Raw genomic sequence first — 12,726 nt, 5'->3', positions numbered from 1 at the left:
CACACATACAGAGTAATGCTTTGGCTGGTAGCGAGGAGCTGGTTTATAATGACACCATTAATTACACACAGAAATCCCAATAGCGTGATGCATCAAATGAACAAATCCACAAGGGCTGTGACGAGGATTCGAACCTGCGTCCGAGAGCATCCCAGACGCTGCCTTAATCGACTGACCTACGACATGGTCAAAAAGAGTTGAAACCGAAGTTCTACTGAACTTACTGCATCCTGCAGCCTCTCCAAGACACAAACCAGGGTTTTACACAACTCCCCCCATGCACTCGAGCTATATCAATAGGCCGTTCTCCCTTTACGCCCTTACTTCATTACACACAGTAATCACAATATCGTGATGCATCAAATTCACGGCCCTTGTGGATTTGTTCATTTGATGCATCACGCTATTGTGATTTATGTGTGTAATGAAGTAAGGGCGAAGTGGGAGAACGGCCTATTGACATAGCTCGAGTGCATGGGGGAAGTTGTGTAAAACCCTGGTTTGTGTCTCGGAGAGGCTGCAGGATCCAGTAAGTTCAGTAGAACTTCGGTTTCAACTCTTTTGACCATGTCATAGCTCAGTCGATTAAGGCAGCGTCTTGGATGCTCTCGGACGCAGGTTCGAATCCTCGTCACGGTTCTTGTGGATTTGGGCCCCATTAATCTTTGTAAAGTATTAAATCTACATACAAACACACTCATACAAACACAAACAAACTCCATCTAAAACAAAACACGTGTGTTGTTGACATATATTTCTTTGGCTTGAATATTACATAGACCAAACCTCGGAATTCTTAAACATTGTGAACACTCACATGACTATTATGTCACACGCACATGAAGTAATCCCTCACCAGCTTTACCAGACACTTTCTCTGCCAGTGAATATTGGAATTATGGCCGACATATATGAACTTGTGTAGTGAGGTTGATGTTGGTTTCATGTGAGATTTAATTATTTTTGCCAATCAATATGGTGCCTGGTTGTGCTCTGATATCATATCTGTCGACGACTCGATGCATTTCAATAAAATATGATGTAGCCTTCTGGAGGATACTAGTGATATCACACTCGGATAAAAGGATTTGTGAGTTGGTCATGGAATATCACTTTGTTGTTTGATGTCACAGAGAGTTGATGTTCGATCCTTGTATCAGGCAGTCAGGCAGTGTCTTTATCTATTTAAAGCTCCATAAGCAGGACCCGAAGCTATCGCGTCCTGCTTATGGAATGTACCAAAATCTACCTCAAATGAAGACGGAACATCACAGGATCGACTTGTTCGCAGATCTGCAAGATGGTATGAAAGCGTCCGAGAATGGCAGAAAGTGGAAAGAGTTCTCTCATGTGTGACGGGAATTAATACCTGACAGTTATGGTGCAAGACACTATTGATGATCCGTTTCCTGGTAATTTTTCAGCATCAAGTCATGTGTGTAATCTGGAGGAGCAATGTGAACTGCTTGCAGCAGACTGCATTTATCACTTCAGGCGTCCAGGTATGTGAGTATTTGGACAAGTAGTTACTCTCGGGATTTGGTGATGGTGACTTAGTCATCCTTCACTCACAAGCAGCACTGGTGATGGTGAGTCAGTCATCCTTCACTCACAAGCAACACTGGTGATGGTGAGTCAGTCATCCCTCACTCACAAGCAACACTGGTGATGGTGAGTCAGTCATCCCTCACTCACAAGCAACACTGGTGATGGTGAGTCAGTCATCCCTCACTCACAAGCAACACTGGTGATGGTGAGTCAGTCATCCCTCACTCACAAGCAACACTGGTGATGGTGAGTCAGTCATCCCTCACTCACAAGCAACACTGGTGATGGTGAGTCAGTCAACCCTCACTCACAAGCAACACTGGTGATGGTGAGTCAGTCAACCCTCACTCACAAGCAACACTGGTGATGGTGAGTCAGTCAACCCTCACTCACAAGCAACACTGGTGATGGTGAGTCAGTCATCCCTCACTCACAAGCAACACTGGTGATGGTGAGTCAGTCATCCCTCACTCACACGCAACACTGGTGATGGTGAGTCAGTCATCACTCACAAGCAACACTGGTGATGGTGAGTCAGTCAACCCTCACTCACAAGCAACACTGGTGATGGTGAGTCAGTCATCCCTCACTCACAAGCAACACTGGTGATGGTGAGTCAGTTAACCCTCACTCACACGCAACAAAAACATGGGAGCTGGTACTATGTATAAGTGGCCCGGAGCCCCGCTGGTTCACACTCAATCATTGCTACTCTCATGAGACAATCAACAAGTAGATGTAAACATGTGCGTCATGACCTTGTTGTCGTCCATGAGGGTATTGAGGGATTCGATCCACATTGGATCGATGTCGCCGTCCAGGATGATCCACTTGGGGGCGTCTCCGGCCATGTTGGCTTGGTCCCTCATCAGGCTCGAGAACAGACCTGTCGGATAAAACTAAGTGAAATAAGTAACATTTGGTTTAAGGGAGTGTCACGAGGTGCTCCACCAGACACAGTGTTACCAGGTGTCCACCAGCTGCATCAGGTTCATTACAGACAGCAGCACTAGGAGCAACAGTACCACCAGCTGCATCAGGTTCATTACCGACAGCAGCACTAGGAGCAACAGTACCACCAGCTGCATCAGGTTCATTACAGACAGCAGCACTAAGAGCAACAGTACCACCAGCTGCATCAGGTTCATTACAGACAGCAGCACTAGGAGCAACAGTACCACCAGCTGCACCAGGTTCATTACAGACAGCAGCACTAGGAGCAACAGTACCACCAGCTGCACCAGGTTCATTATAGACAGCAGCACTAGGAGCAACAGTACCACCAGCTGCATCAGGTTCATTACAGACAGCAGCACTAAGAGCAACAGTACCACCAGCTGCACCAGGTTCATTACAGACAGCAGCACTAAGAGCAACAGTACCACCAGCTGCATCAGGTTCATTACAGACAGCAGCACTAGGAGAAGAAGCTCCTGAAGCTGCACTATTTACATATTCAGTCAGCAGCACCAGGGGAAGAAGCACAAGGTACATTACAGACAGCAGCACTAAGAGCAGCAGGACCAGCAGCTGCACCAGATACATTACAACCCACAGCACTAGGAGGATCAGCACCAGCAGCTGGACCAGGAGCAGCATCAACAGCACACCAGGTACATTACAGACATCAGCACTATGCGGAGCAGCAGCTGCACCAGGTACATTACAAACAGCAACACTAGAAGCTGCAGCATTAGCAGCTGCACCACGTACAATACAGACAGCAGAACTAGCAGAAACAGTAACAGCAGCTGCACCAGATTCATTACAGACAGCAGCACTCGAAGCAATAGTACCACCAGCTGCAAAAAGTACATTAAACACAACAGAACTAGGAGGAGTAGTTTCAGAAGCTGCCCCAGGTACATTACAGACAGCAGCAATGGGAGGAGCATCACCAGCAGCTGCGCCAGGTTCTTTACAGATATCAGCACAAGGAGGAGTAGCTACAGAAGCTGCCCCAGGTACATTACAGACAGCAGCAATGGGAGGAGCATCACCAGCAGCTGCGCCAGGTTCTTTACAGATATCAGCACAAGGAGGAGGAGCTACAGAAGCTGCCCCAGGTACATTACAGACAGCAGCAATGGGAGGAGCATCACCAGCAGCTGCGCCAGGTTCTTTACAGATATCAGCACAAGGAGGAGGAGCTCCAGCAGCTGCATCAGATATATTACAAACATCAGCACTAAAAGCAGCAGCACCAGCAGATGCAACAGGTACATTACAGACAGCAACACTCGAAGGAGAAGCACCAGGAGCAGCACCAGCAGCAGCACCAGCAGCAGCAGTACCAGGTTCATTACAGATAGCAGTACTAGTAGTAACAGCACCAGTAGTTTCACCAGTTACATTACAGACATCAGCACTAGGAGGAGCAGCACCGGCAGCTGCACCATGAACAGTTCCAGGTGCAGCACTAAGAGCAGCAGCAGCTGCACCAGGTACACTACAAACATCAACACTAGAAGCTGCAGCATTAGCAGCTGCACCAGGTGCATTACAGAGAGCAGCACTAAGAGCAGCAGCAGTTGCACCAGGTACATTACAAACAGCAGCACTAGAAGCAGCAGTATCAGCCGCTGCACCAGGTACACTACAGACAGCAGCACCGAGAGGAGCAGTACCAGCAGCTGCACCTGGTACATTACAGACAGCAGCACTAGGAGTAGAAGCACCCAGGAAGAGCACCAGCAGCTGCACCTGATACATTATAGTCAGCAGCGACAACAGCTGCACCAGGTTCATTACAGACAGCAGCGCCAGCAGCTGCACCAGGTACATTACAGACAGCAGCAGTACCAACAGCTGCATCAGGTACATTATAGAAAGCAGCACTAGGAGCAGCAGTACTTGCAACTGTACGAGGTACATTACAGACAGCAGCAGCAAATTTCGAGTACTAGGAGCAGCAGTACTAGCAGCTGCATCAAGTGCATTACAAACAGCAGCACCGCCAGCAGCTGCACCAAGTACGTTTCACACAGCAGTATTAGGCGGAGCTGCACCACCAGGTACAATACACACACAGCAGCACTAAAAGCAGCAACACCAGGTTCATTACAGACAGCAGCACTAGAAGCAGCAACACCAGGTTCATTACAGACAGCAGCACTAGAAGCAGCAACACCAGGTTCATTACAGACAGCAGCACTAGAAGCAGCAACACCAGGTTCATTACAGACAGCAGCACTAGAATCAGCAACACCAGGTTCATTACAGACAGCAGCACTAGAAGCAGCAACACCAGGTTCATTACAGACAGCAGCACTAGAAGCAGCAACACCAGGTTCATTACAGACAGCAGCACTAGAAGCAGCAACACCAGGTTCATTACAGACAGCAGCACTAGAAGCAGCAACACCAGGTTCATTACAGACAGCAGCACTAGAAGCAGCAACACCAGGTTCATTACAGACAGCAGCACTAGAAGCAGCAACACCAGGTTCATTACAGACAGCAGCACTAGAAGCAGCAACACCAGGTTCATTACAGACAGCAGCACTAGAAGCAGCAACACCAGGTTCATTACAGACAGCAGCACTAGAAGCAGCAACACCAGGTTCATTACAGACAGCAGCACTAGAAGCAGCAACACCAGGTTCATTACAGACAGCAGCATTAGAAGCAGCAACACCAGGTTCATTACAGACAGCAGCACTAGAAGCAGCAACACCAGGTACAATACACACACAGCAGCACTAGAAGCAGCAACACCAGGTTCATTACAGACAGCAGCACTAGAAGCAGCAACACCAGGTTCATTACAGACAGCAGCATTAGAAGCAGCAACACCAGGTTCATTACAGACAGCAGCACTAGAAGCAGCAACACCAGGTACAATACACACACAGCAGCACTAGAAGCAGCAACACCAGCAGCTGCACAAAAACAGTACCACAAAATCTTTCATATTAGTCTCTTTAAGGACGTTGAAGACGGGATTGAATAATCAACTGCAGTCAAGCAAAGTCTTAAAAACGATAAGTTAAGTGCAGATCTGAATTACATTTTTTACAATTAACTTAATCGACCGATACTCGTGTACCCCTTCATGATCAAGGCATAAACTGATTTATCATAAAGTTTTTTGGACAAATAAAATTATTAGATAAATGAGTTTTCTTAATAGCAAAACTATGATAATGATAAATATACTTTATTATTTGTATATAATATTTGGTTGTAGAGAGTGATGAGGCAGAAGCCCCCTACATAGTAACGTCTATCATCCACCATCTCTCGCTTACCATCCTTCCATTCCCGGGTGGCTGAGTTGATGTAGCCGAAGAGTTCGTCCCTGGTGACGGCTTTGGGGTTGAGGTCGAAGCAGATGGGCTTTTGCTTCATGTTCTGCATTGTCCTGAACAATGTCCGCCACACCTGGGTCTTGCCTGTGCCCGCCTGCCCGATGATGAAGACGCTGTGTCGCACCTCGAGCAGCTCCTTCAACTGCACCACCTGCAGCAGATATTATGGTGCTGCTGTTACTGGTGCAAGAGTCACGCGGCGCTCTGGTAGCACCGCAAGGTCACGAAGGAAGGAGAGTGGACCAGCCGTGTATGGAGAGTGGGAAGTATTAGTGAGAGAAAGAGCTAGGAAGGGATAGCGAGAGAGATGGAGGAAATAAAGAACAGGGAGGAGGTGGTGGATGAAGAGAACTGAAGGAGAGGAATAGATGTTAGGTTGAGATACTCGTGAATAATATCTCAATACAGACTGTGAAGACCAAACATCACTGGCTATATACACACAGTACATATTGTCCTCGAAATTATTCTTACCTGGAAATAAGAATAGTGGAAGTACAAAAAAATGCCTCACTACAACTATTTTGAATGTAATACTGAAAATGGATAAATATGTTATATAGGTTGTTGAGAGGAGAGTACTGCATGAGTACCTTAACGGTCATTTTGTTCTTGTAGTTATTTGCTAACTGATTCTGAGCAGTTAAAAAGTAGTTGTGAAAGCCATTACTGACAGACACGTGACCCATACCAGCATTGACCCGAAGACAGTTCGCAATCTGTCTCCACAAAATGGAACATGTTTGTCCAGTGTTGGAGCCCAGAAGGTTGGGGCTAGCTTCACGCCACTTTAAAAAGGATCTGCTCCTATTCACAAACCCAGCGGCTTCTATTATGTCTGAAATGGTATTTTTGCCAAAGTTTTTCACATAATTTCTCTTACTAGCTTACATTCTTTATTTACCCCATGTTGTTGCAACGTTGCACCAATGTAACAATTGCAACAGTACCGTTGTGGATACGCAATGTGTTTACTCTAGTTTATGTTCTGAGAGGGAAAGAAGTAGAGAGGGAGAGATGGAAAAAGAGAGATGGGGAGAAGATGTGGGAAGGGGAAGGGAGCAAGGAGGGAGAGAGGCATGGAGAGCAGGGGATTTTTTTTTTTATTATTATTATTTTCTACCACAAACGTGGCCACACATTTACAATGCTAACCAGCATATATACATTTTCTTCTGGCCTCCATAGACAGGGTTAGAGATCAGTTAAACATATTGTTCAGGGATTTATTGAACAATCAACCACAGAAGGTGATTCGGTACTTTTGAGAGGCAATGTTCTGAGAGAAGGAGAGCGGCATAGTGGGTCAGATGGGAGGAGAGCGTGAGGGAGGTAGGAGAGGGGAAGGGGTGAAAAGGGGAAGAAAGAGGGAAATGTGAAATGTGAAGGGGCAAAGATGGGAGATAGGGAGAGTTGGTGGGGGAGAGAAGACGACAGGTGGAGGGGGAAAGTGGAAAAGAAAGGGGAAGGGAAAGAGGAGTAGAAGAGAGTGGGAGGGAAAGTGGAGAAGAGAGGGAGACGGAAAGAGGAGAAGAGAGGAAGAGGGGAAAGTAGAGAAGAGAGGGAGAGTAGAAAGTAGAGAAGAAAGGGGGAAGGGAAGAGGAGAAAAGAGCGGGAGGGAGAGGGGAGGGGAAAGAGGAGAAAAGAGGGGAAGGGAGATTGGAGAAGAGAGGGAGAAGGAAAGTAAAGAAAAGAGGGGGGAAAGATAAGAGAGGGGGAGGAAGAGTGGAGAGGAGAGGGAAAAGGAAAGTAGAGAAGAGAGGGAGAGTAGAAAGTAGAGAAGAGAGGGGAATGGAAAGAGGAGAAGAGAGGGGGAAGGAAAGAGGAGAAGAGAGGGGGAGGGAAAGTGTCACCCCAACGATTTCAAAATATAATTAAGAAACCACTTTATCTTTTAACCCTGAGTGAACAAACAACAAAGTTTTAAGAACAAATTATGTCTACAAACAATCTAACCATTTCATTCATTTAGTAATTTATTACGCCGCCAATTCCCATCCCGGGGGGTGGAGGTGGAAATGGTCATAGAGGCATATAATGGGTTCAGAAACTGAACCCCAAAGTTAATTTATTTAAGAAAATAGCAATCTTGTGAAGACCTTACTAAATTTTTGAATACACACATTGGTCAGAAGAGATGTATTCTCGGTGCTGTGTATCGTCACTTCGGTCTCTCTTCCCATTCATTCTATCGTGCTACAGTTGTGAATCAAAATTGCTCTTTGGCGAACACGAAATCAGATCACGTGAAGGTGTTCAGCAAGATGATCCTCAAGCTCCTCTTCTGATCTGCTTAGACTTAAAAAAATCACCACAAGTTTGTCCAGCGAGATCAACATCTGGTGTTTGGACGATTGTACTATAGCTAGCCATCTAAACCACCTCTTGGAAGACATCAGAAAAATAAGGGAGCAAGAAGTAAACCTTGGTCTCTTCCTAAACCCTTTCAAATGGGAAGTAGTCTCCTCTAACCCAGACATCATAGCTAGAATAAGATCGTCTTGCTCAGAGTTCTTGTTCATGTCACGTTCATTTGCATTCTACAATTTGTAGAACATTGTGTTTCCTACTAGCATGTTCCTAGTGAATGTTGCATTATGTAAACTTTGCATATGGTTTCTAGGAACACCAGCTTGTAGATGGCGGGTCAGTCTTCGCGAAAGTTTTGTAGTGGTATTGGTGATCTACCAATATAAGTGGATCTAAAGAGACAGCCTTCTTGCTGTCATGTAAGTTGGTATACCACGTTTCCTATTTGTAGAGAGTTGTATTGTTCATTAGTGTTGTTCTTAAGCATTAAACCAACAGTCCTTTTTGTTTTGTGGTAAATAATGAATTCTAATCTTTGGTCTGGGGCTGTCGGTTTCACTCGATTGGAAATTGTAATTGTAATTATTCTTTCTTTTGTTTTATACTGTAAGCTCATAGAGGATTTGTAAGAGAGGTTTATGGGAGGGGTTCGTTGCTGTTGCGGATGTTACTCTCTGTTATACCATTTTTCTAATTATCTTCTGATATGGGTGTTCACTTTATTTGTGTACCCCTTTGTTCATTAATACCTGAAGGTTTCTGTCCAGTTCCTTGAGGATTTTCTGCCAGTCGGAACAATGAGGAAGGGCTCTGTGTGTACATGCGTTTATATCACTAGTTTTATGTCTGTCTTGGCATTAGGAGTGACTATTCTTTTCTTTTTTTGAGATATATACAAGAATTGTTACATTCTTGTACATTTTATTCATTCACATTGTAATGTTGGTGTGTTTAGTATAAACTTCAGTGGTGAAAGTGTTGTCTTTAGTTCTCACGTAGACATCGAGGAAAGGGAGTGCACCATCGATAGTGCATGAGTACAGTTAAGAACTGAGTTTTTGGTAAGTAGATCCTTTAATCGCGTCAGTTCCTGGAGGTCTTTCACACATACGAATATATCATCGATGTATCTGTAGTAGATGCGAAGTTTCCCTGTGATTTCTAGATGTCCCATTTAGAAGTTAGCAAAGAGTACTCGTAGTTGGGACCCCATGGCCACATTCACAATATCCAAGAGATTGTGAATGACACCCTTTTGATGCCACCGACACCCTTTTGATGCCACAGACATCCTTTTGATGCCACCGACACCCTTTTGATGCCACAGACACCCTTTTGATGCCACAGACATCCTTTTGATGCCACCGACACTCTTTTGATGCCACCGACACTCTTTTGATGCCACCGACACTCTTTTGATGCCACAGACATCCTTTTGATGCCACAGACATCCTTTTGATGCCACAGACATCCTTTTGATGCCACAGACATCCTTTTGATGCCACAGACATCCTTTTGATGCCACAGACATCCTTTTGATGCCACAGACATCCTTTTGATGCCACAGACATCCTTTTGATGCCACCGACACTCTTTTGATGCCACCGACACTCTTTTGATGCCACAGACATCCTTGTGATGCCACCGACACCCTTTTGATGTCAATCTGCAGAATAGCCCTTTCACACCCCCTTGGGGAAACATGTATTCGCAGAAAAACGGAGTAGTAATGGAGTCCCCACTAGGAGTTAATGCTACTTCATATGCGAAGTAGAATATACATATAAATATAACCAAAATTTACATAATTATTTTGGGGTGAGGTAATTATTTTTTCCTCTTTAGTTTCATGAGATATTTTGCCGAACCTTTGCCATGTTAGAATACACATACCCAGCTATATGTACGGGAAGTTAGAAGGAAATCAGTAGATTAGAAGTGCTCCAAATGATTGTCAGAATATATGACTTTAAAATTTCGCATAATTTTTGTTAAACTGCAAACTAGTCGCCAGCTTATTTTCAAGCAATTCTCATCAATCAACAGATTATATGCAGAGTGACTACCTCTACAATGTCCAATTAGAATTTTTATTTAATTTAAATTTAAATTTAATGCAGAAATCTTAGTGTTAGAAATTTTCAAATGCATAAATTTGGTGCATAATTGCAGTGGTCGCCAGAAAATATTTTTGTTTACTACTACAAGACATATTGAATATTGTGGATAAAATCAACACTAGGTGCTCTTACGATATCTTGTAACACCGTAAAGGTGTTTTGTTTAATTTAAAATATATATAGTACATGAGTCAAGCCAGGCAAGATTTGAGAGGCGCCAGTCTGTCGGCCTGAAACTCACAACTCTAAGCGTTAATGACCTCAAGTTGACCTGAGGCCAGTTCATGCGAAATTCACCTTGCTTCTGTTAATCTGATAATTGTAGCCTGATAGCCTTCAAACATGCTGATGTTTAAGGAGTGGTTTGGTTGAGAGCCTGCAGCTATCTACTTGTGGGCAGAGTTAGCTACTAGGTTTCCCAATATATACTGAGGGAGCTGTAGCAAAGGAGGACAAGCAATAGGAGAACCGCCAGCAGAGCAGAACAGAGGACAGCCTAGCCAGGGAGGCTGTCAGCCGGCGGGGCGGGACTATCTCTGTCAACTACAGACTCCCCCCCCCCCTTCCTCTCTATCCAGCTATAGGCAGACACTTGGTGAGTTGAGCATGAAATGTGACAGTCGTATTTACAAGTGTTGTGTGATGATCAGGGGCAGACAGGTGTAGGGTTCTCGAATTCTTGGATGATGACTCACTTTGCATATTAATTTTGAACATTAAGTTGAATTGCTTAAATTATGATAATTATCATGTGAAATATAATTGATGAATTTATTGTTTAAATTGTCTTTAACTTTGTCCCCTAGAGTTTTTGAGTTGAGATGAGAAAGCCTTTGCAGTTACTGGTTTCATGATTTTAATGAGTACATGATATAGATGGAACATACTAATAATGACCTCGTGATAACATCTTTGGGAATATTATGATACAGACAAGTTCCATTCCTTGTCTTGTAGGTACTGACAAATGAATGGATGGTGGCAGCATTTCTTCTTCTACTTCTACTATCTAATTTTCTACTTCTACCTATCTACTCCTCCCCCCCTCCACCCCTCTCCAAACTCTCCCTTTCTACTGATGACCCTCCTCGCTCCTCCCACCTCTCTACCTCCCTCACCCCAAACCCTCACTAATTACTTCATTATTCATCTCTTTCCTTTCGTTTCTCTTATACGTTTGGGCAGTGAAATGTGTTCTAGACTTCTCTAGAGTTTCGGGTAGCTGATCAAGTTACGGCGCCTTGTAGTCAGTGCACCTAGGTAATAGAATACCTGGGTTACAAGGTGTTGAACGAGAGAGGTTGCCTTAGGAACTCTGGGGTGTTCTAGAATAGTTAGCTAACTGAGGACGGGATAACGGACTAAAGAGAGCTGTTTCCCCCGGCCTCGTTAGTTAACTGGGGAGTGGAATAATGGACTAGATGGAGCTCTTTACCCCCCCCCCCCCGTTACAATCTTAGTGCAGTCTATATAAATCCGGATAAAATTTGTATATGATCTTCATTTTAAAAATTGTTTTTGAATAATTTTTTTATAATATATATGAGAAAATTCACGGGAGCCATGATGCGAATTCGAACCTATGTGCTGGATGTTCCCAGATGCCTGTTCTAAAAGCCTACGCAACGACATGGTCAAAATAATTGCAACCTGAGGTACTACAGCACCCTCGGGGATTCCAAAGGCTTCCACTGAAGCCGAACCAGGGAGTCACACATATCCCCCATGTACCTAGTTCTGCCGTCCAGTAATTCTGACGCCCCTCGTTCAATAGCGAGAGAAATTACATTAATGTGCTGTACCAATAAGAAAATCCACAAGAGCCTTGCTGAGGATAGGTTTAAATCCTCATCACGGTTCCTGTGGATATACTCATTGATATATCACGATAATGTGATTTCTCTGTATTTTAATATTTATCTTAGGGGGCTGAAACTTTTATCAGGAGGAAGTATTACCATCTCTATTTTTTTATTTTAAAAGTAATTTCCATGTGAACAACTGTTCAGTTTTTGGTGATTTGCCCCTAAACAAATATTGCTAAACAAGAGCAAATTGTGATTTGAATGATGGTGGCTGAGGCATCGAGATTAATAGACCGTTCTTTAACTTCCTTGTCAAGGTATTTGACAAGATAGTTGAGTTCATCTTCCTGAAATTATAGTACTTATATTATATATTTGGTATACAGTACCAAAATGTAGCGATGGACCTCCAGTAAACCTCTTTTGTAATATTCGTTTAACGGAGTCTGGAAAAATGAAGCAAAAAAACCAAACTTAACTATTCTCAGACATAATAAGCGACATATATGTACTATAATTGGCCTAGGATAGCGTGTAATAGGCGTAGAATTGCTAGGAGAGGCTAGTTTGGGTCTTATATTTATGGTACAGTTAAAAAGTTTGAGATTTGTCAAAATTCAATAGTAAAAGTCA

The 12,726-nt window shown here is 43.9% G+C and overlaps 1 protein-coding gene across 1 annotated transcript in view; it reads right to left on the bottom strand.

Annotated features, from left to right (window-relative positions):
* The window catches only part of LOC123756315 (dynein beta chain, ciliary), a 289,304-nt gene that overhangs the window by 246,686 nt on the left and 29,892 nt on the right, over positions 1 to 12,726 (bottom strand). Inside the window, exons 11-12 of the mRNA XM_069331022.1 lie at positions 5,799 to 6,009; positions 2,307 to 2,434 (exon numbers count right to left, since the gene is read on the bottom strand). Coding sequence (XP_069187123.1) covers positions 2,307 to 2,434; positions 5,799 to 6,009 — 339 coding nt within the window. The remainder of the gene's footprint in view (positions 1 to 2,306; positions 2,435 to 5,798; positions 6,010 to 12,726) is intronic.

This window comes from Procambarus clarkii, chromosome 25, assembly GCF_040958095.1.
Source record: "Procambarus clarkii isolate CNS0578487 chromosome 25, FALCON_Pclarkii_2.0, whole genome shotgun sequence".
Lineage (NCBI taxonomy): Eukaryota > Metazoa > Arthropoda > Malacostraca > Decapoda > Cambaridae > Procambarus > Procambarus clarkii.
The sequence above is the reverse complement of the archived record's forward strand: the minus strand, read 5'-3'. Positions and strand labels throughout refer to the sequence as shown.